Consider the following 24,116-nt stretch of genomic DNA (forward strand, 5'->3'; position numbering starts at 1 on the left):
AAATGCATTAAAACGAACCATATGTGATCGATGTAAAACGTCAAAAGATGTAAATTATGTTGATAACTAATAATATATTGTCTCATGAGAGACAAATAAATAAAAATGTTTTTTCTCATTAATTAGTACAATGATACTAAAAATAACATTAATGAACATTCGACGCTATATATACAAAAATCCTCATAAAAACCCAATTAAGTAGTCAAAGTAGTAAAAAATGGAGAGTATAATCGTTTTCATGGCATTTTCTTTTTGTTTTGGGTTTGTGGTAAGTGTGCTCGATCACTCGAGCTAGTAGTCACAAGCACTGACCTATGCTTAAATGCTACCAACAAGCCACTAGCGACAAACACATTTTCATGACATTTTCTATAACCATTGTTTTGGTATCACTTTCTCATCTAAGTTTTGCTATAGAAGAGAATAATCACGAACCACTCATAACAAAGAACGAGATTGATGCAGCGATCTATGCAGTTTCACTGAGTGCGCGCGATCATCATAGCAACATTCTTCGTAAATATTCTAAAAACAGATTGATACTCTTAAGAAGTGTAGTAAAAAGAAGAGAGGAAAAAGTGTAATTTCTCCAATAAAATGTTAAGATGAAGTGTTAGCTGAAATTCTTCGGAATAAAATTGCTTCAAGAAAATGTTGCCACCACGAGCTACTTAATTTATACGATGATTAACTAGGCCAGCCGCCTGTGAAGTAGCTTTGTAGTTGAAGTTCAGCCTAGTCAAAGAGGTCAGCAGCAAGGGTCCAATGGACAGAAACGTAAGGGTCCAATGGACATGTATATGTTCCAATAGACATGTATGTTTGTCCGAGAAAGGAAGAGAATATGTTTTTGGAGTATGTGATAAGGAACTTAGGGACAAAGCACGTGGTGCTATTGCAAGGTAGTTTTGTATTGTCTTTTTTTTTTTTTGGGGTCATACTTATATAATTTCTTGTTTTGATTCTCAGTCAACCAGAGCATACATATCTTGTTCTTTCCGGTTTCATGTTGGGGTTGTTTTTGGTTATGATAGTTTGTGTATGATTCTCTGTTTTCAGAATGGTCAGGACCGGAGAAGTTCCAAGTGTCACTTAGAGTGGCTTATCGCGGTGACTCTCTACGGTAATGATGATGCTGATCTTGTATCAGTATTGTGCTTTGCTTTGATTTGTCCAAGAGGTCTCTCTGGTAGAGTTCTTTGCCCTCTTGTCCTAGAAGCTTCAAAGCTATAAAACTAGTTGCTGTTTTGTTTTTGTTTGTGTACTTATATATATTCTCCAATGAATGTGATGAAACCTGTCAAGCCAATTCAGCTTATAGAGATTGCCAACTGTGGAGAAACACCAACTCCGGATTGTCATTTCTGTTATTATTACGATCTCATAAACCTTAGAGATGATAAAAGCTAGCGGTGGTGATTTGCTTTCTTGCATGCCATGCCATCCGTGAGACCGTTGTGTGCACGTGCTCATTGTTTTGCTTGTAAGCTGAAATCATTTGCTATTTCAACATTTTGTTTTTCGTATTGTGCAGATATTAGTTTAGGGAATCAACAGGTACCCAATCCTCCTGTAGATGAGAAAGGCTGAGGCAATGGCATTTAGCGGTGTCGTGCGTGTGCAAGATTTCGATTAGGGCTTCATCTTTCTCACGAGGATGGTTTGTAAAGGGTCCGTATTCATTGGTCTTGAAGGTAAAAATGTTTAAGGAGACAAGATCCATGTTTTCTATAGGCCATTCTTTACCGCTCCAGATTTATATCAAATCAAGCTGCATGGGGGTCATAAATAATGTCAAGCGACGAGCTCATGAGGTAAGACATAGACAGAGTCAATGCGTATAACGAACCTTACCTTCTTGGATCATGTTGATGAATAAGAGAGTTACGTTGATTATCAGAAACTAGTGCTTGGTTATCACTCTCTCAAGTCTTATTGGGATTGTTGTTAATTGTTAGTCTTCATTGCTGTTTTTTTCTATAGTGGTTATTCTTTATTTAATTATGCTAACTAAGAATGTTGTCTCTCATGTACTACTATTGTGGTCTCACTGGGATTAATGTTAGTTTGTCATTTCTATATATTGCCGTTAAGTTATAGAAATGTTAGTTTTTCATTTCATGTTAGTTTGAGTACATTAATTTTATGCTATATAACAAAACTGAAGCTTCCTAGCAAGTGCAAAACAAAAAAGGAGGAAAAAAGGGTGAAAAAATCAAGAAGTTGTGTAGTGAAACTACAAAAACGTGTACACAGTGATAGTAAATATATGTCACTTTAATTTTCATGCATCAATAATCTCTATTCTAATTAGACAATAGGTATAGTAAGTTTGTAACGTGTGGAGCTGAAATTTCATCTTGTGTATTTAGATGTAAAGCATTATATATATCAAACTCCGAGATTCTCTCTTATAATAAATATTGCATTTGTGTGTTCCGAAATTTGAACAACATTACTAAAATAATTATTATATAAATAAAAAATATATTTCGTATATTTAAGTTTGATATTTTTTGGATATAACGTATTTAATATTATGTTATTATATAATCTTTCGTTTTCAAAGTTAGCAATTCATGGGATAGCGACACGTGTTAAATTGACACGTTTTCGGTGGAGGATGGAGCCTGGTGAAATACAAAAAGAACATCGCTTAATTTATCTCGCATGGTTGACTACAACAATGGAGAATTGCTGCTGTACGTTAGGAAAGCAACGGGAGGATGGTCAAGCGAACGCTTGGTGATTCCTGATTGGAAAGACATTGTTGGAAAGACCAGATTTAACTTTAAAGGAACCGTTGGAAAAAGCGTTCTTGTTTTCTCTCAAGTGTCTTTCGTGAAGGATTCACGTTCAACCTCTTTGCTTTATTTCGATGAATCAACCCAACATCTCCGAAGATATGAGTTTGAAGACTTGTATGATGCTCCTCCTGAGGGACTTCCATATCCTCCTGCTCAACTCTTTCTAGACCACCTAGATTCAACTTGGCTTCTCTGGAGATGAAGAATAACGGATCAAGTTAATTGGGATTAATTAATGTTCCATTTCATTTCTCTATATTGTTGGTTAATCTTAAACTTTTGCTAAAAATAATAATAATGTTGTCTCTCGAAAAACACTATACCTTATTGGGATTGTTTGTTTTGGTCGTTAATCTATATATCTTATTATATAAAATATGGTTTCAAAAGTTACTAACTTACAAGATCGTGACACATGTCAATTTCAAAGTTACTAACTCACCAGATCGTGACAAGTGTCAATTTCAAAAGTTACTAACTCATGACAAGTGTCAATTTTACACAAATTTCTGTAATGCCCGCGAACCAATTTCTGGAATTTTGGTTAGGGTGTCGATCGACATCGTTTGCAGACGGTTTGATGGGTTCGATTTTAATCGTCCGGTTTGCATGGTTGGTTTAGGGGAAGCCCTAAATTCGAGTTTAAAAGGGGAACTCGACTTATTTCGTCCTTTTAACCTTGTTTGACAGAGAAACAGAGAGAAGAAGGAGAAAACGTTTTTGAGAGAGATTTGTGAGATCCTTGGCTGTTCTTGAGAGATCTGTTAATGTGGAATGAAGATTTTGTGTTAGAAACAAAGGAGAAGGCTTCTAAGTGTTGGATTCGTCGTGATTGAGTGAGAATGCAAAAGAGGTGAGTGCATGATCATGGCTTATCTAAGTCTGAGAATCCTTTGTTTGCTTGATTGGTTGTATTTTGTAATGTTGTTCTTGCTTGTTGTGGTGGTTGTGTTATGGTTTTTGTTTACCGCAAGATATAAAGAACTTTTTTCAGATTGCCAAAATTAATAATGAAGAACGGTAAAAAAAATAAAAATAAAAAAATAAAAAAACAAAGAACAATTGTGCATGTGGTTAAGGAGATCAAATTACACATTTCACGTCTAAGGTCGGTTCTTTCGACCTACGTTTTGGTGAAAGGTAGTTTTCATAGGTGTAACCTGATAAACCTCTCTCTTATTTCAATGACCTAGTTGGGACGTTGATCAAAGAAAATCTATGGTTTTGACTTTTTTTCTTCTTCTTTATCAAATTTAAATATGTTTTTTTTTTTTACAATTTCTTCATCTTAAATTCCTGACTTAATTAACTTTTACTTTCTTCGTAGCCAGAATTTTATATAAATGTCTCTTTTTAATTGTTGAAGCAGTAACTTTTATTTAAAGAATATTGTTTATTTTTCTTTCAAAAATCATCGCCCATAATTGATACTTCTGGGAACATTAAAAATAAATTTAATTTACTCACATTATAGTATAATCATGTTTCATTATAAATTTTGGTACAACGAAATTTGATGAAACACAATTTATCCTAACTTAAATGGTAAATTAATGCACAGTCGATAATTTCATGGATAATAGTTAAATTAAGAGCTTATCTGAACAACAAAACATCGTTAGTTCATCTTCATCAAGAAACTCATAACTCCAAATGCGATCAGTCCCGAGATCTTAACCACCGTGAAGCTTTTACCAGCAGCCGCTCCAAACTGCTGATCAACGGGATACAACTCACCGGGTGGACCCGTCATGTATATGTAGGTAGACGGAGGTGGCGGGCAGTAAGACTTCTTCGGCGGCGAAGGTGGACGTGGCGGAGGAGGACAAGCCGGGGACGGCGGTGGAGGTGATGGTGGTGGAGGTGAGGGAGGAGGAATGTTTTGGAGACAAGGTGTGCATTTAATAGGATCCTCTTCGAGTTTTCTATTGGTTGAAGAATGATCTGAGGCGTTTACGATCATAGGAAACGTGAGAAACGCCATCGCCGTGAAGATAGTGACCACGAGAGCCTTTGAACGGTGAGTTTTCTCCGGCATGATGAGAGTTGTTATATGTTTTCTTTTTCCTTGTCCCGGAGAATCGAATAAAAAGAAAGGTTTGAGAAGATTCTCTAGTTAGACGTTTTTAAAAAAGAGTTGAAAATTTGGTGAGGTGGTTTGGTAAGAGGGTGTGCATGGGACTGGACTGATATACTTCTTCAAGTCTATATATTTCTGTCTTGATAATTATACAAAATATATATATATATATATATATATATATATACTTTACAACATGCAAGAATTAATAAAAAGAGAAGAATAAGAAGAATACATTCAATTGGTGAAGTAGGCTTTTTTACATGTGAGTTGGAGCTTGGATTAAGGGGTCCCATATGGAAACCATATATAACATATGCATGATCGTGTTGCTCGAAATAATACTTAAATTACTTAACAGTGGAATTATTAGCCTTTTAATCCACCGTCGTCCACTCAAAAATAAAATATACACTTAAAAGTTTTTCCAATTATTTGCTACCAATAATATGAACGTTTGATAACACAATGATTGATCGCAGATTGGTAGTAATCTGGTTTATAAAATTTAAAGCGTATAATATGCATCACTGTGTGGTGTCACACCACCACTGGAAACATCGTTGCTAAAGCGTGAATTGGACCGCCTTTTCTAACAAAATCATGAAAAGCAGGCGAAGTCTGCGATTAATATTATAACTTGGAATTTGGTCGAAAGCAGTAAATTAGTATACCTAGTCATCTTTAAGGTCACTATGATTTCCCAAAAAAAAGAAAAATCGTGAAAGAACCATATAAGTATTGTAGGTTTAATTAGAATTCAATTCAACCCAAGGGACTACATTTTGTTGTTGTTTTTGTAAAACTCTAAGAAAATCATGCATCACTTTGTTTCACGGCTCACGTAGAGCCGATAGACTAATTGTCTCTTTTTTTTTTCTCTTTTTTTTTGCTTTGGGAGTCAATCCTATGTAGGTTTAGAATCTGTGATTGTAATCCTAAATATTTACATTCTCAACGAGAATTTCCTTTCTCAGGAAAAAAGAAAAAAAAACTCTAAAATCTCCTATATAATAAAACGGAAATACACAATATTGTTTTGTAGACTATATAATTTTAATAAATTGGTTACAAATAGTTATAGATTCATGAATAGACTAAATAGTTACAAATTAAATAGTAGGTACAACTTTAATTTATTTAAAAAAATCTCAAATAGAATATTCTAAAGAATCATTTGATATCATCTAACTTACCATATTAATTTCTTTTACAAAATTATGTATTAAAATGACATTCAAGTCATGATGTAGAATATATATTGTTGAAATAACTTCACATACATAAACTAATACAACATATTAAAATTTTATTTTAAAATAGAAAATATACAAAATTTTGTATAAAATAGAATTTAACCAGTGTTAAGTTATATCACGGGTACTTATCTAGAATCATTATACAATATAAAACTTACAAAATAGGTGTCTTATTTCAAGTCATCATATTTAGCATATGATTTTATTGCATAATATTTTATCCTAAAAAACTTTTTAAAATAATTATATAAATAAATTTTAACCCTAGCACGGATCTTAATCTAATAACAAATACAAGAGAAGTCTTCTAGTTTAGGATTCAAACCATTGGACTCACGTTGTTAATTTAAGGGGATAATAATTTGGGGAAGGCTAATAACAGAGCGTCTCTATCCCTATATCCCATAACTTGTTTCTTTTGGTTAACCATTGCACATGCAATTGAAATAAATGAATACGTTGACTAATCATTATAATAAATACGGCCACCGACTATGCTTTATTACGGTCTTATTTAATGTTAAGAAAATTATATGTATATTCTAAAACTGGAATAAAACTGGAAAAGGGATATACAGTACATTGACCGACTCAATGGGCCGGAGTAAAGACTTGGACCCAATTTAAGGTTAAACTGAAAAGTGAAAACGATAATTGGGCTCTATATGTTCGCCATTGCTTAACTTGCTTCTTCCTCTTTTTTCTTTTTTGTAAAGATTTTTCTTTTTGCAAATGATATTGTTTCGGTACATGAAAAGATGTTTTTACTAGAGTACAGAAGCATTAGAAAAACGCAATTACAAACCAATGCTTCTTGAACCTAGCAAAATTTCCAAACAACAAAACGTGAAAACCCTAGAACAGATTCTATTTCGTGTACCAGAAGTCACAGAAGAGTAGTTGATATTTTGAAGCCACCATCAGCTGAAAAAACCCGGGACAGTGATCCTTCATTAGCACGGGTCGGAGTCTCCAAGAAATCTAAACCAAAATATGAGAGATTCATATTACTGCTTCCCCAAATCGATCTAGTTTAGTAGCTGCTCTGCGGATAGAAGTCAAAGCTTGAAACCGGTAGAGACATCTGTGGATGCCAGTCAACCGGTTGGTTTAGGTCGAAATTCATTTCCACTGATTGGTTCTGGAACAATGGTTCTGATTGGAACTCATAGACCATGTCATCGACCATAGTCTGTAGCTCTTCCAAGCTGTATTGCTTTTCCTGCACGCCAACATTATTACACCGTTAACGTGTGTGAGAAGAAACAGTGAAAGATCTCCAAATCAGGTGCTAAAGTTGAGATGTACCTCTCTTCTAGTTTGAGCCATGAGTGAAACCATCTCTTGAACAAAATCAAAGTATCCCTTTAGAGAAAAAACACAAAACAAATCAGTTTTTTGTAATGAACAAAACAATTTACGAATATCTCAATTGAAGTATAACCATACCTCATCTTCTCCAGAATCATAGAGTCCAGCATCATAAAGACTTCGTTTCCTCTGATCCGACAACACTAAAACATCCCAAGAAAACAATGTCAGTCACTGGGACAACAACAAAAAAAAAAAACTCAAAACAACGTCTGAACAGATCTTTACCTGAATAAGCTTCTTGAATCTGCTGGAACCTTCGTTTAGCTTCCCCAGCTCCAAAAGGATCATTAGTCCACCGATCAGGATGCCATTTCTTAGCAAGCTTATGATACGCCCGCCGTATCTGCTCCGCCGAAGAATCAACGGCAACGCCAAGAATCTCGTAATACGACGACGTTTGCTTAATGCCACCTTCCATTGGTTACTTACGTATATTCTCTATATATGTAATCTGATCAACGCATATTCACGAGATGATATATTATTAGTTGTAAGCTTTTGTTTGGGGGGTTTATATAAAAACAGGAGTTGAGTTCCAATGGCGGTTATATGTAACAAGATTCTTACAAAAGACAAGTTCTAGAAGTTTTCGAGGTCTCCAAAAATATCTTGTCTCAGGAACGTTCCGGAACATAGCAACAAAGCAAGATATTATCCACACAATCTTTAGATATTTTAACATTGGGCGGCTGCGATCAAATGGACGGTCATGTCCATGATCATGATGTGACACGTGGTTTTGAATAATGAAATGACAAATACTTTTCTTGTGGAGGCAGAACAAAGCAAACTAACGCCTCGGCGCCCAAAAATCGGGGTGAATAGCACAAAGATATTTTCTTATTACACATTTCAAATCTATCTTTTTTTGTGGTTATATCTAAAAATTTACATAAACAAAACATGTTTCAACCAATAATTAAAATACTTGTTGTTAAAATTTGCTTTTAGTTTAAATTCTATCAACGAAAGTTGTATAGTAGTTTAGTGAAAAGTGGAAAAAAAAAAAAAACACCTTATGAGCATCATTATCAGAGCAACTCTTCTAAGTTACTCACATATTAATTAATCATATAATTAATACTAAATTAATTAAAGCAATCCTAAGAGAATTTTAGTAAAATCATCCCTCCACTAGAAAATCCAAAGAAAGTTGCTTAATTATTTAAATAATAACTTTTTAACTTGTGTTTATTGATTATCAAACTTTAATAATCTAATATTACAAAACAATTATTAATTTTTTTCATATTACATAAAACTTTGGAATATTAAACATATTTTACAAACTTTGGAATATTAAACATATTTTACAAAATTCAGAATAGTAAACATAATTTACAAAATTTTATAAATTATTTATATTATTTATACAAAATCATCCCTCCATATGCTTGATAGATTTTTCTGGTTGCATTTGTAAATAAGATGTTGGAGATTTTGTGGGATACCAGAATGGACAATGTGCATAAATAAAATAAGTATCTATAATGTAATGAATCCCAAGGTTTCGAATAACATCACATATTATCAACACATATCTGGACAGTTGCAACCTTCCCAGGGAGAACACCTGAACAAGTCATATTATCACAAAATATCATTAGTCAGATCATGAGAACTTCTTTCAGGATAATGGATATATGAGCAAACATCAAAGAGTTTATGTCCCACTTAATTGAGATGAGTTGAAACATCCGTGGTTGAGTTTTCGAAGTAAAATAATCTATTGAATTGTCAACCAAAAGATTAATGCATGGTTTGGTTTGAGTTAGGATACACTCTCCAAAACACAAACCGGGAAAAAAAGAGCAAACTCCACATAGAGAATGAGTTTTAATTTTAATGGAGGACCAAAAGATAAAAAGTTTACAACTTCACAAGAAATTATCAAACAGCTATCATTACAAAGTAGTAGAACAAGGTAGCATATGAAAAGCTTGCAGCAACGAGATTTGAGACAACACAAAACTGCACAAGTGAGACATCTACACTCTCTTCTCAACATTTAACAAGGAGACCAACAACCATAAGCTCTTTCTAATCTAAAGAAAAGAGAACGTATCATAGATATTTAAGAAGAGGAAATAGGAAAAGACAACATATGCATCCGTAGAGATAATTAAAATGCACCATAGATGCATCTGATTGCACCACATTTCATACTCATTAAACTGCAAACAACAGATGAACTAATAGCAGCAACCGAGAGAAGTAATTAGGTTGTCTACGAACTCAAACACGACACAAAACGTAAAAGAAGCGTACCTTTTCTAAAACTATGTCTCCATTCAATACCTAAGCCAACAATAGCTCTTCCAGATTCGTCTCTCTTGGTATCAAGAACCTTAAGAAGCACCACCTCTATTAGCATTTTGAGCTTGCTCTCTTCGCTTTTCCTTTACCTTGAATAACCCAATCATTGCTTCTGACCTCTCTTACGAAACTCACACACACACACACCTGTGACAAAAATCAAAGAATGAATGATTGATTCTATGGTCAAGTGAGATTAAAGATTTGAGATTTAGGCTTAGTTCATCACTTCTATAATATATTAAAAAAAAATCTCTCCTTGTGATATATAACTACAACTATAAAACAGAGCAATCACAATTACAAACTACACATCACAATAATTGAATCCCAAATCCGAAAATCCCTAAAGCAAAGCTCTCTTTCACCAAATAAATAGATGAGAAGACGAACCTTATCTCGCCGATTTGTTAGCCGAGAACCATATTTAGTCTGAAAATACAACGGATTCGATGTGAATCGATTGAATTACCAGATTTTCTGACGAATCGCCTCTTCCATCGCTATTTCGAACGAGAGAGAAGAGAGAGAGAGTCCCGAAGAATGAAAGAAGAAATGGAGGAAAAAAAATATATATATATTTATGCATCTACCAATGGGTATACGCCACGTCGCGTTACTCGGGTGGTTGCTCAATTCATTCCCAAAGCAACTATACTCTCATTTTTTACTTGGGAAATGGGTTTTAACTTGGGATTTGGGGGCCCAATTATGAGAGTACCCCAAAGAGTATTCCCCACTAAGATGGTCTTAATAAATTTGGAATCTCTTCAACAATTTGAGTCATATTTAGTTTTTTTTGTATTGCATCCAAAAATTAAATAAATGAAATGAAAAAGGTTAAATTATAATAATTAAATATTTCTTTGTTTCACCTAAACAATTTGTTAATTTACTAAAGTGTATATGAGTATAGTTGGGCTAATGGGCCTTGACAGACGCAGCCTACCTAACTTCATCGAAGAAGACCATATGAGAAAGGTATTGTTAGTTGAAAGTTGAAATTGACGTCAAACACTTGGTAGCTGCACTCTTTTGTAAGTAAACCAGTACCTTTTTTTTTTCCTACTCTCTTTCTTCTTATTTTTTTTTTTTTTGTATTATTGACCACATTTTCCTACAAAAACATCACACACTCAAAAGCGTTCAAATATAATGAATGTTGTGATTTATATATATATATATATATATATATATATGCATGCATTAGAATCATATTTGCGGTTAGAAAATCGAATTTTGGGCTTGAGTGATGTATTAGAAGGGAGAAATATATCATATGGGAAATATAGACAGTGTGATTTTAAATTTAAAACTCTACAATTTCATATATGTTTATACATATGTTCTCACTGATCCGCACCAAAAATGTTTCGATTACTCCAATAATTAATTGTTTAAATGAAGTTTTAATTCTGTTAAATTAGCTAAAATATAGATATATATTCTAAAAAGACATGGTAAAAAAATATATGTTAAATACACGTGTAGATATATATATATATATATATATATATATATATTATCCCCCTTTTAAGAAAAGGGAAGTACACGACTTAGTTTTTGTAGACTTTATATTTTTAATAAATGGTTACAAATGCATACAAATAGGTTATATATAGGATATACATTAACCATATATCGTAGAGAAAATATGCTTTCGGTAACAAATTAAATCTAGGTACAAACGGTTACACCTAAATATAAAAATAAAAATATAATATTTGATCATGATAGTCGATAATTGATATATTGATCTTCGGTAACAAATAAAGTCGTGAAGTTATTTCAAACTCTATTTACGGAAGATTTAACTCCTATATCATATTCTTTCCAAAGATCTTTAAACTAAATATTACAAATTTAATATCCACAGATTTTATCAATAAACCACAACCATAAACAATTAATTAAAGGCGATAAAAATATACTCAGTATCATAAAAAGGAATAAAATCTTGCTAATTAACAAGATTAACCTTAATCTCCGATATCGTATCCTGAAAATAATAAAGAAAAAAAATCGGGTTGAGAATCTTCCAGCCTTTGTATATAAGTTATACTAATCTACTTTGGCTAGAATACATTTCAGAGAACTTAAGAAACAGAAAAATGACAATACTTTCTCAGTTTACCATGCTAAAAAATCTCAAACCCTACAAGAATTCATGGTGTATCAAAGCTAAAATACTGCATACTTGGACACATTATTCCAAGGATGTTGGTATGTCATTTGAAATGGTTTTCTCGGATGAAGATGTAAGTATTGTGTTTCAGCAGGATTCTAATTATGTATTACGATCACGTGATTGTTTGAGAATAGTATGCAATATTATGAGAAAAGCTTATATATTTCAAACTTCTTACTATAGGGTAACAAGATTCAAGCAACAGTGAAGAAAGAGGATGTTTCAAAATTTAGGAAACATCTCACAAAAGGGGATTGGAAAGTCATTGAGGAATTTTCAGTCACTAAGGTCACTGGACAATATCGGTCAACAACCAATCCTTACAAAATTAAGTTTTTGTATACAACAGAGGTTTCTCCTTCAGATCCTATGTCCAATAATATTTGGCTTGATTTGGTTAACTTTAACAAAATCGACCAGAGTACCTTAGATCTAAATTATCTGGTCGGTAAGTGAACTTTCCATATTGTTTTCTTAGCTATTATGATTGATTTTATTTGATTATTTAAAAAGGTAATATTCGATTTTGTAAATATAGATGTTATTGGACAGTTGGTGAACGTGAGAGACATAGAGCTTATCGATGTCAATGGAACCCCAAGGAAAAATATTGATTTCCAATTACGAGATGTTGAGTAAGTCAATTCATTATTTTCTACTATAGACATATTACTTCAATTACGTAAAGCTCTACATCACATTATAATGTAAATTTGTTTGAAATTCGGATACAAGAATAACTACCTCAATTGTACTCTTTGGGGAAAATGGGCCAACCAAGTGAAAGAGATATCTAAAGAATTTGTTGGTGGGATGGTCATTTGTTTAATTCGATGGGGCAAAGTAGTAGAGTATAAAGGTTAGTAATACTTACATCTTACAAGGTTAGTAATACACACATTAAATGGCGCTTCAATTGATTAAACTCTCTTATGTGGATTTTGAAATAGGTGTGAGGAGTGTGACTACTTTTTTTGATGCATCTGATGTATGGTTTACCCTGACATACCAGAGGCAGTGGATTTCAAAAATATGTAAGCATTTTAAAACCATACATAACAGTTCTTTCATTAAATAAGCAGAAACAATAATGGAATATATCTCAGGTTACCTTCGGATGGTCTTGCCTTATCCATGTTGGGACCTAAACCAAAATTTCATTCCCGGAAAATAACTGATGCAATGGCAAATCTGCTTCCATGGAGAACAATACCAGAGCTTCGTGACTCTTATGAGGTGAGGGGTAAATTGCATTAATCATGTATTATAATAAAACATGTCTTTATGTTGTCTAATGCAATAATGTCCTGGACAACAGCCTGAAAATGTCGGATCATGTGCTCAATCCTGGGATTTGACACTGACTGGTCATGGTATTACTACGGTCATGATATTTGCAAAAAAAAAGGTAACAAAGAAAAACAAATTCTCCACCAATAACAAACAAGTCTATTGATGTAAAAAATGCAGGGTAGAGGTGACTGAAATTGTTTTAAGGTGACTACTTTCTAATTGTCTCATACTTGGTATTATTATCTTAAATTCAGAACATACTAACCTTTTTACTTATGCAGATACTGGCTACATTTGCTAATAAATAAAGGACAGCTCAAGTGAGGCGAAGATATTTTTATTTGATAATCCTGCCAAGGAAATCATTGGGCAAGAAGTCTCTGAAGTTATGGAAAGCTGCGGTCCTGAGGTATAATACAGATTCAATCTTCCAGAAACATCATAGTAGAATAAAAATAGTTTCCTATATCCTGAAAAATATATATTAATGTTAGTGTTTAATATTTCAGATTGAAGACCCGTGCTGTCTATCTGATGTGCTTAATAAACTTATAGGGTAACAATATCAATTTGTCATTTCAATAGCGAAAGAGAATATAACTAGAAGCAATGATGAGTACAAAGTAGAAGAAGTTTTAGGGAACGGGTTGAAATTCATTTTTTTGGACAAACCTGCAGAATATACACAATCGTTCAAGTACCCAAAAACCGATCTAAAAAATGAAGAAGCGACTATCCATATAGCTTTATGAGAAAACTATCGCGGATTCTACAGTTTGAAAATTAGAGTATTCAATTATACAAAACATCGAAGTAACAATTGGATCATTTAACGGATTACTGATTTATATATAAAAATTAGTAACAGAAAGGAAAAGCAAATTGAATTTGATTACGGACGGCGAAGATTATGACCCGAGAGCATCATACCACACCTCACCCACCTTCAAGAATAAAAAAAGAATCTGATCCAAAAAATTGATGGTATTGATTTGGTGTATTTGGAAACTGAGACCTTTTCACCTTCTGGTTTTGAATTGAAATCATCTTAGATTCTTTTTCCAAAAAAATTCCCGATTTGTGTCTTTTTCAGAAAGTTTCGGTGATAAGATACTTCCCCTCTCCTATTTTTTAATCAGATAATTGTATTAATAACAATAGTAATCCATAATAGACTTTTTAGGACAAACATAGGCTCAAATATGATTATTATAAATCGTATTAATTATCTTCCAACCAACTTATGACTCATTAGTAAAACTAAATATTCAAATGATCCATAATTAAATAAATTTTATCAATAATCATATTTAAACACTTATACTACACATGTTAAAACAAAAAACAACAAAGCAAACCATTTTTATTAAACAAATTTTAAAAATTAACAATATAAGACTTACATGAGTGATATTTACCACAAAAATTTATGGCTTGAGTTACATCCAAATAATATTATAAACAATTACATTTATAACATTTGAAATAATAATATATTTTCCAACTCGTGCTACAGTACACGTCCAAATCTAGTAAAGAAATATTACACCAGTACACAACTTACATATGCCTTCATTTCTTTTCCATTAAATAAAAAGGGATCTATGGGTAGCTTTCTTATTTTCAGTTTCACTATATACATGTTGTTCAAAAATTTACTATATTTAATACTTGATAATGATATTTCACTATATTTATTACTTGAATAAGATAGTTCACTCTCTTATTCAACTATTAAATATACAAATAAGTTAACAACGTTTCATTTCCACACATTGCAAAACGGTATTCACTTCTATTGACGTTCAGTGACTCATATAATTAACACCTAGCATAATTTTATGTTATGTATGGGAACTTGTTTTGGACTAGTAATTTTGATTATCACTATATATTTAATTTGTTTCATACTTTAATGTTTACCCAATGAAACTTCTTTGGTATTAATATTTTCGACAGTGTCGAAGAGTTTTTTTTTATAAATACGGACGCATGTGAAAATGGGAATATTGGTTTCAGCTTTCTTGGCATATGCACATATTTAGAGCTACCATAAGATGCTTTATATCTTGATCGATAATGATTATATTACCTATTCAACTACATCTGCCTTGCATTCATGAAAAGGGAGAAAGATGTAATAATTAGACGACAATAAAATAAAACGTATAAAATATAAAAATATTAACAAAAATATATATAGTTATATCGTATAATGGAAAATTTTTAAAAAACGCAGTTTATATGTATTGCACGCAACTATAACCTTCTTGGCATCGTTTTGTTCTTCTTTAGTTTCTCGGTTTGGGATAGTTTTATTGATTTTTTTTTAATTAAAATCGTTTTATTGAATTTACTCAAGAATTCTGATAGATTATTGCAAGCCTATATCAAAATTCTATATGTACCCAAAATAAAGAATTATGATAAATTACCGAAACATAGTTCAAATTGTAAACTTTACCTACTTTCTCTGTTTTTTTTTTATTGTTTTAAAGTTAAAATTACTTATGATTTGTATTTATGAGCCAACTTTATCAATCTAATTTGAGAATTTGTTAGAAATGTCATTTTTGAGATATCTTTTTCCAAAAATAACATTTTTGAAAACATTTTCAATTTTTACTTTTTTACACAATTACACTATGTTAAATTAGTTTTTAGAATTTATTTTTTAGGTTTGGATTCACTATTTTACATTTACATTTCATTATTTTTGAAATCCCTCATCAAATTTTTAGTTTGATCTTTCACTTTTAACTTATTAATTACTTATAACAAAATAAAATGGTGTATTAATAAAATATAAAATAGGAAATTAATTTTTTTTAATATGTATGAAGTTACCGACAAGTAAAATAAAATGTAGGGAATACTATTTAGTGGTACAAATTTATCGTAAAAATGCTGTTTTATTTTATTCGTTTAAACGATCTGCTTGCAATCTGCATACAAACTTCCAAAGGACAAGGCGTGGGGAGTCCCTTTAACCTACCCCGTCGAGATTCATTATTAAAAATAGATGCAATTAAATCGATCAAACAAAAGAAAAACCACATGATACATTAAATTTATTATTTAATGTTACTAAAAACAATGTAAATTAAAGTAATGGTGGGAAGACATGAATCACGCGTCGAAGACACACCTACCCGAAGGGTTTTAGAGCGTAGTAGATAAAGAGACAAACAAAGAGATACGAGTATGGTTTGGCTTTAGGTTTTTTGGGGGTTGGTAGTGTTTGAGGTCCATATGCCTCGTTCGTCCGATCCTCTTATTTATATTTTATTTTTCTTTATTACAAAATTTATCTTAAGTATTCCACTTCATCGAACCATGCACATATATATAATTACATGTAAAAAACTAAGCCGAGCAAAGTTGTTGAATTCAGTGCAAACACTTGTCAAAGGAGCAGTCCCGATCTGGTTCCATCTTCTTTTCGTTTTCTGTTCGACCTTGGCTTTGGCTTTACCATCAACACTTTCTAATTTATTTAAATCACAAATAACTTAGCTCTACGGGACAAAATAAACACCAATTGCAAACTTTCACTCCTTAGGAAGAAGTAACGACTCTTATTAATATGCTGTACTTTTGTTCTGTGTAAGAGTTTTGAGAAATCGCCATCTCCAGATAAATTCGTATATATAATATAAAAATATGCCTACCTCTTTCTTGTCATTCTATGATATACGTACGATATGAAATCATGCATATACATATATATGGATGCTCATAGTTTTGCGTTATGCAGATTCAGATAAGTATATGTATATATACCTAGCTATATGTACGTTAATATGTTCTATAAACGTGTATACCTATAAGTGTATATATGCTCACGTATTTATATTACATCCAATAGGAAAACATTTTCCCTCTAACCGAATCAACCAACTGCTTTTCAATTACATGTATATTTCTATATGTCGTTAGGTTCTTCAATTCATGTAAATATACAATTGAAAATTGCATAGCATCAGAAAATTTGCATGCCTATGATTCGGACGAATAAGAGTTTACTAATTAATCGATGTAAAAGACTAATTAGTCTCATCCGCAGTTTCCACCAAACCTTGTTGTTGGAGGAGACTACAAGTTTTCCCTACCTACCATTTGCGCAAGCTTTCCATAAATATTCCACGTCATATAGAAAACCCCAGATTTAATTGTATTAAATCTAACTAAAAACGTCCTTTTTATTTTAAATTTTGTATTCGATGACTTTTAATACCATCTTCAACATCGGCTATCTATAACATTTATTTCAATGGACAGTAAATTTTGAATCTCTTTTAAAAACTCATGTTAAATAAGGGGGTAAAATATTTGTAACTATAGCTAATGCGGTAACTATAGCTAATGCGGTTATCTATATCTTCAGTAAAAAAATCCTTGTTTTAATGTTAGTAATTATTATTAAAGTGCAATTTATAGTTGGGTTCTACATCCTTGTTTAACAAGTGCCCCAAAACAATCTGAATTAGACCAACAAGAAAAAAGAAAGTATTGGGCCTTCAAACTAATACAGAAATTCAGCCCAATATCTGTAAACAACAAGCCATCAAAATGTTAACAGTTTTTACGTCGATAAAAATAATGAATGTGCTGCTCGATCAGAATTGAAAACGAAGTGTTGGGGTCAATATTACATCGACTCGTCGTGTTGGACCATCTGTTTTTTTTTTTTTCTGTATACGAACGAACATAACAGCTTTAATTGACTTGAGAATAAATATTGAGTGCCATAGAAGAAAACTTGTACTATATTAGTTGCTTAGAAAAATTGTCCCATTTACATTTCATTTTCCGTTTTATAATAAATGATATGTGTATGCAACACGCATTTCATTTATTTTTTGTAACTACATTAGTTTTTCTAATAAATAGATCTAAATAAAATTTCAACATTTGGATTATATGGATTACAGGATTAGGCGCTGGGCCTATAGCTACGTTTTGTTTTGTCAATAATATATTTCCCAAGAAATGACTTTTTTTTTTTGGTTCTCCCTCCTCGTTTGGTCAACTCAATTCAGTTCCAATTTCAGTTCTGTTTCTTTTATTATTTTCCTTTTGGTTCCTAACTTTCATACAAATAAAAGCTGTAAGCACAATGTTCAATTTGTACCATTCATTTTGTGGTTTCATCAGTATCTTTCATTTTGTTTTTTTCCTTCAAAAAACCTTATAAAAAGTTCAAGTTGTAATTTGTAAAGCCACATTAAACGAGAGTTGTTGATGTAATATCTATGCGTACGCATACGCATATATACATAGAAAAAAAAAACATGCATCGGGTGAAATTTGGTGTGAACTTATAATCATCCCATCTTTAAACTCACGTCTGTTAAAAATGCGTAACACGATCCATTGCCATACCATTTTTGTTCCTATTAATCCTTTTTATATAATTCTTTTTTTTTGTTCAGATTTGAATTTTTTTTTGTCAACATTCGTTTTGCATTTATCGGAACGGACGAAGGTGGGAATTATATCAGAGCAATTTGGAATATATTATGATTAGAGTTGCTATATATTAAAGTGATATGCCATGTATGATGTAACATATCTATCCATATTAACTAGATTTAATATTAGAATGGATGTCAACAAAGTGACGAGATTCCACGTATAGCTTGTCGATTTTGTCAAATCTTATTATTTTATAAGAAGCTTGTAGTTTGTGACCGTTCGAATTGATATTTATTTTCTTTATAAAGTTTCTTCACTAGTATCTTTTTTGTTCTTATGTATTTGATGAATGATGAACACTATATAGATTTCATAATTAGTGCACATGAAAAAGGAGTAGAGAAGAATCTCCCATTCAAAGAAAATAAAGGAAAAAGTGAAATGCACGGTGAGATACATGAATTAAAAAGAATCATTGTTAAATGGACTATATCAAAGCACATAAGTTGTGGGCATTGGCATTAAATTATACGTTTTCAAAAATCTGCGAGTTCATGATTAATAGGAATGAAATTAAGTATAAATGACTACAAAAGTTTTCTCATCCAAACTGAACATAAAAAGATTCTATAATGTTTTTATATGTGGGATGATTTTGGGACTACACAATAACAATGATGTAGTGCGTACGTCAAGGTTATAATGAAGTTAAAATATTATCGTAAAATTTGAATATACTCGAAGATAATTTTAACCTTAGATGTACATTAATTGAACTTGGGGGTAAGAGAAAAAAAGAAAGTAAAGTAGTGGGTTTTGTCCGACCGGTTCTCTCTCTCGTGCACAATGCACACAAGTGGAATGTAACATCACATGAGACACGCCTCATTTTTATTTTCTATAACCATGTTGCCAATAAATTTATAGTAGTGGTGCTAAGAAAAGGAATGGTTCTCATTAGGAAGTATCACAATGGCAGCCCATTATAACTGGAAAGCTTGCACCACTTCTTTCAATTGTTTTCTAAATAAAAGACATGTCTTCGAAATTTTGTGAACTTCTAAATTAGGTTTGCATGTAACATAAATACACACACTCCATTATTAGCTTTGGATATTTCTTTTTTCTTTAAGTGATAGAGAATAGGCTTTTCGATTAGTCGTAGAATGTAAACATAATTTTGCCCTTTCAGATAATAAGAGTCACCCACCTCCCCACAAACGAAATGAAATAAACCATATTATTGTAACATATGCATTGTAAGCAATTTGGTTTATACATGATGATGATGCACGGTTTGTAAATAAATTACTATACATCGTACAAGATTAAACAATATACTTAGTAACATATATATAGTTAACCGGAGACGCATTGGATGAAGGGAGAGTTGGAGAGGTAACCACAAGGTGGGTCCATTTGCACCCTGAATTTGACGCAGACTTTATCAAATATCCATCAATTCTAGAGGTCCATTTCAGACATTAACTTCGAAACTACGGTCAAACCGAAAGTGTAAACTAATAATACTTTTTTTTTGTTTTTGCAACAATTAGATATTTATAAAATAAATTAACAATTAAGCTCTCTTCTATGGCGGTCTATCTATATAGTTAATTACTAGAATGACCTAGAAGCCGTAAAAATATCAGAATTTGCCATATGCACGATCTTTAATTAGGGATCAATCTCGCATCGTTTTATATTTTATGGACTAAAGAGGGTTTGATTCTTTAACTAGATTTGATTTACAACTATTTTAAACCAATTTAACAACATATATAGAAACATTGACTTGATCATATCATTACCTAGCAAGTGCAAATGAGATATATAAAACCATTACAAAAATTGTAAGGGTAACACATCTGTGTTTGTGCATGTGAAAATTTTTAAAGCGTGAGAATTTCTTAAAAATCATCATAAAATGTAAATAGGTTACATTACATGTATCATATGATCAGAGATTGACAACTGACTCAAGGAATAATGAAAATTTGGTATTCTAGCCACAAAATTTGCAAGTGTTTCTTGTACTAGGTAATATAATCACACAATCTTACTGTTATCATTTTTAAGACTGTTGAATGTGGTCTTTACCCATATAGTTGTCGAGACCTTTCTACAATCAGATCCATAACACTTTTAAAAAATCGATGCAAATGACTACTATTAAGTAATTCATTTAAATTAAAATAACTACAGTATAACGCTACAAAAATTTGTCTAAACGAAATTATACTTTGCGGTAATCTATATTCATCAATCTCTAAAGATAATATTTAACCCCAAACAATATCATGTCCAGTCTATATATTTATGACCAGGTGCAGTTTCATCCTCATTTTTTTACATATAAAATTAAATGTCGTAAAACTACGTGAACTCGCAACATACAGTACACGTTAACATGCATAAGACCACTGCAAAAATCACATCCATCTCAGCGATTATTAAAGCTAATGACCTTATCTCGTCGACCATATAAAGTTCAAGGCAAGAATCCACTCTTATATAAAGTATAGAAAAGTTTTAAAAGAAGAGAAGATCCAAAAACTAAAACGAGATGGAGTCTTCTCACCCACCTTATAAAATATGTTTAAAATAGACATCTTATCATTTTTTTCATTATTGCTGACAAGCTAAACAAAGGCTTTTTTTTTCATCAAAGGGTGATTCTATTCAATCAAACATACACGGTACAAGGAGAGGGAAAGAAAATCCCAAAGTTTAAAAAGTTACAAGCATAGATTTTCCTCAAAGTCACTAGCAAAAACAAAAAAAAGATAACAGCAAGCAAATATCCATGAGAGCTAAAAAGCAATTGGAGACTTGTGGGATCATGGTTGCAAGGTGGGACATTGTCGAGAAGCTCGAGAGATGCCATATAGGTCACGGTCAAAAGACATAGTACCGTTGATAAAAAAATCAGGGCCAAGGAGCTCACCGGACTAAGAAGTACTAGCGGAAGCAAAGCTATGGCATGGATTCGGGGGGCAGGAGCCCGGATGGTGATGGAGTGGCTGATGGTGAATTGCTCAATTAGGTGATTCCTGAAGTAGATAGCTAAGATTGTCGAGGGATGAGAATTGGTGGAAGAGCCTCTACGACCATAAACACAATCTCGACACATTGAGTTCAGCACTAAGACGCCATGGGACTTCAAAAACTTGGGAGCAATAGTGATTAGCATAGATGTTAAAGCCAGGATTTGCACGGAATTAATGTAAAGCCGGAACATAACAGGTGGGTCCTCTCTGCCATGAAAATGGTGATCAAGAAATCCACACAACGTTTGTAGTCAGCCATACACTAACAGAGAGTAAACAGACCTGGTACAGGGGGATGGTTGTTGGGTATTGGTAGCGGTAACGAACATCATGGAAGATAAGAACAGGTTCAATAGATAAGTTTCAAGCCGGTGACAGAACAGGTGGATCCTCTCTGCCATGAAAATGGTGATCAAGAATTCCACACAAAGTTTGTTTTAGACAGAACACGCACAAGGGATAATCAGACCTGAGTTCCAATATGATTTCTAATACCAGGATTCTCAAGAGTAACAAGTGACACCAACATAACCATGATGAATTACTACTCAAATGGCAACCATGGAGTTCGTAATCTTGACCACACCATTGGTTAGAGATTGATGGCCACAAGATATGTAAGTAATCGTACCTGGAAATTTTTGATGTGGGCTTGGTTTCGCGAATCGTTAATGGGCCGGCAAAAAATACGAGGCCCACCAGAAGAGAATCTCTTCCCTCGGTGGATGACCTAGCTGGACGAAGCATGCGTCGGCAGTTGTTCGGAGATGGTGGATAGATATGCACGGAATGGGGCATTTCTAGGGGATAAGACTTCAGCCAAAGCAAATCGGAGGGAAGGTTAGAGGCTGGGACGAGAGACCACAAAAACAGTCAATTGTTGTGGAGATGAAAGCTTCGCCTGTAGAAAAGGACGTCGTGTGCCGTCGACGTCTCCACCGGGTGAGAAGAAACAGATGGTCCAAGGAGGAGCTCGTTTGTTACCCTCGGTGTCTCAGAAAGAGCTTTTGCATGGGAAGGCATACATCCATATCTGGGTTTAAGCATATCGGCTGTTTGTGGAGATTTAACGCCAGTTGAAATAATCAGAGAGAGGAGGAGGGGGTTCATCGGAAACCACCCTCGTCTTTTGTCTCTGTCCATTGAAAACTCGCCGGGATCTGAGGGGATAGGGGAGATTTGTAACCAAAAGAAAAGAAAAATAAGTGGGGAAAAAATCAAAGAGGTAAAAGAGGGGAGAACAGAGGTAGAGCCGCAGGTAAAGAGATCCCGATGCCGGTGAGCAGAAGCTCCACCGGCGTCAAAAAAGATTATCGGAGTTGGTTCCTCGATATTAGTGTTTGAAAAAAAAATCGTTTTTTCTTGGTTTTGTATGCTAAACAAAGGCTAAAGTTGAAGTTTTTAGCTTGAATAAGCTTCTGTCTAAGATTTAGAGAACTTGTCTAGGTTTGTTTCGACGAACTCAAAACGCAATAGAACCAAAAACAGAACAAACGAAACAGAGCACACAAACAAATGTTTACCCAGTTCACTTCCGTTAACGAGGAAGCTACGTCTGGGCCGGGAACTGAATCTCGGAATCCACTAATCACAGAGTTTAACACAAAGAGATCTCTCACCCACTGAACCCCTTACAAGCTCACTCGATTCAATCTCTTAGTTCTCTCTCTGTTTCCCCAAGAACATAAAGCACAAGTTTACTCTTTGTTTATGTTCTCTCTGTTCTACCTACTCTTTCTCTCATACATACACTTGCTTAAATAGATGCTTGTTTAATAACCCTAGTTTCCCTTCTAGCCGCTTCTACAAGTTGCCTCTTCCTTGACGTTATTGTAGTGACATCACTCGGTCTCTTTGCAGGAGGCAAATAAGACGAATTCCTCTTTTGCTTTTGCTTTTACAGGCACGGCGGCAAAATCGGGTTGTTGCAGCTTGTAGTCCTGAACGTGAGTCATCACAATAGCTGGCATTACTTGTCCACCAAGCTTCTTTGGAATTTTGTCTCATTCTTGGTTCACTAATTCCTAACAATTGCTCTAGTGTATGAATAAATTAAAAATATTTTTTTTCTCTCATTTTCCTAAATTTAAAATTCAATACATACATGTATTATAAATTTTTACTATGCCTCCTCTTGAGTCTTCTTAAATTTACATTTATTATCATAATCTAATTGGATAAATAAAAATATTGCAGTCTCAACAGTTTTTTTTTTGCTATAAATACTAAATATTATATGAAGATTTGTGTTCTTTTATTTGGGGTGGTAAAAAATACATATTATGTATATATATAAGGAGGGGAAAAAAGGATGGAAATATGAGGATT

At 32.9% G+C, this 24,116-nt stretch overlaps 2 protein-coding genes, 1 long non-coding RNA gene and 2 pseudogenes across 3 annotated transcripts; 2 read left to right on the forward strand and 3 right to left on the reverse strand.

The window, feature by feature from the left end:
- Positions 1-2,673: 2,673 nt before the first annotated feature.
- LOC147925786 (putative F-box protein At1g70390 pseudogene) lies at positions 2,674-3,012 on the forward strand (annotated as a pseudogene).
- Positions 3,013-4,281: 1,269 nt separating this feature from the next.
- Positions 4,282-5,027, reverse strand: LOC104750943 (uncharacterized). The gene has a single exon (XM_010472802.3). The coding sequence runs from the start codon at positions 4,846-4,848 to the stop codon at positions 4,429-4,431; it is 420 nt and encodes a 139-aa protein (XP_010471104.1). The 5' UTR covers positions 4,849-5,027; the 3' UTR covers positions 4,282-4,428.
- A 1,860-nt stretch (positions 5,028-6,887) lies between these two features.
- LOC104750944 (Chaperone DnaJ-domain superfamily protein) lies at positions 6,888-8,150 on the reverse strand. Its single transcript, XM_010472803.3, has 4 exons — positions 7,749-8,150; positions 7,599-7,663; positions 7,458-7,514; positions 6,888-7,371 (listed from the first exon to the last, which is right to left on the reverse strand). The coding sequence occupies exons 1-4, from the start codon at positions 7,939-7,941 to the stop codon at positions 7,183-7,185; spliced, it is 504 nt and encodes a 167-aa protein (XP_010471105.2). The 5' UTR covers positions 7,942-8,150; the 3' UTR covers positions 6,888-7,182.
- Positions 8,151-8,756: 606 nt separating this feature from the next.
- On the reverse strand, positions 8,757-10,377 carry LOC147925787 (uncharacterized). Its single transcript, XR_015583513.1, has 3 exons — positions 10,233-10,377; positions 9,792-9,986; positions 8,757-9,096 (listed from the first exon to the last, which is right to left on the reverse strand). It is a non-coding gene; the product is annotated as an uncharacterized LOC147925787 (long non-coding RNA).
- Positions 10,378-11,950: 1,573 nt separating this feature from the next.
- LOC147925788 (uncharacterized) lies at positions 11,951-13,735 on the forward strand (annotated as a pseudogene).
- Positions 13,736-24,116: the final 10,381 nt, after the last annotated feature.

Source organism: Camelina sativa, chromosome 16, assembly GCF_030686135.1.
Source record: "Camelina sativa cultivar CO46 ecotype springtype chromosome 16, ASM3068613v1".
In the NCBI taxonomy this organism is placed as follows: Eukaryota; Viridiplantae; Streptophyta; class Magnoliopsida; order Brassicales; family Brassicaceae; genus Camelina; species Camelina sativa.

Excerpts from the sequence above, each read along its gene's own strand:
- LOC104750943 (XM_010472802.3), bottom strand. The coding sequence starts at position 4,848 with ATGCCGGAGAAAACTCACCGTTCAAAGGCTCTCGTGGTCACTATCTTC.
- LOC104750944 (XM_010472803.3), bottom strand. The coding sequence starts at position 7,941 with ATGGAAGGTGGCATTAAGCAAACGTCGTCGTATTACGAGATTCTTGGC. Across the intron at positions 7,664-7,748 it reads GATTCAAGAAGCTTATTCAG|TGTTGTCGGATCAGAGGAAA; the intron begins GTAAAGATCTGT and ends GGGATGTTTTAG. Across the intron at positions 7,515-7,598 it reads ATGATTCTGGAGAAGATGAG|GGATACTTTGATTTTGTTCA; the intron begins GTATGGTTATAC and ends TTTTCTCTAAAG.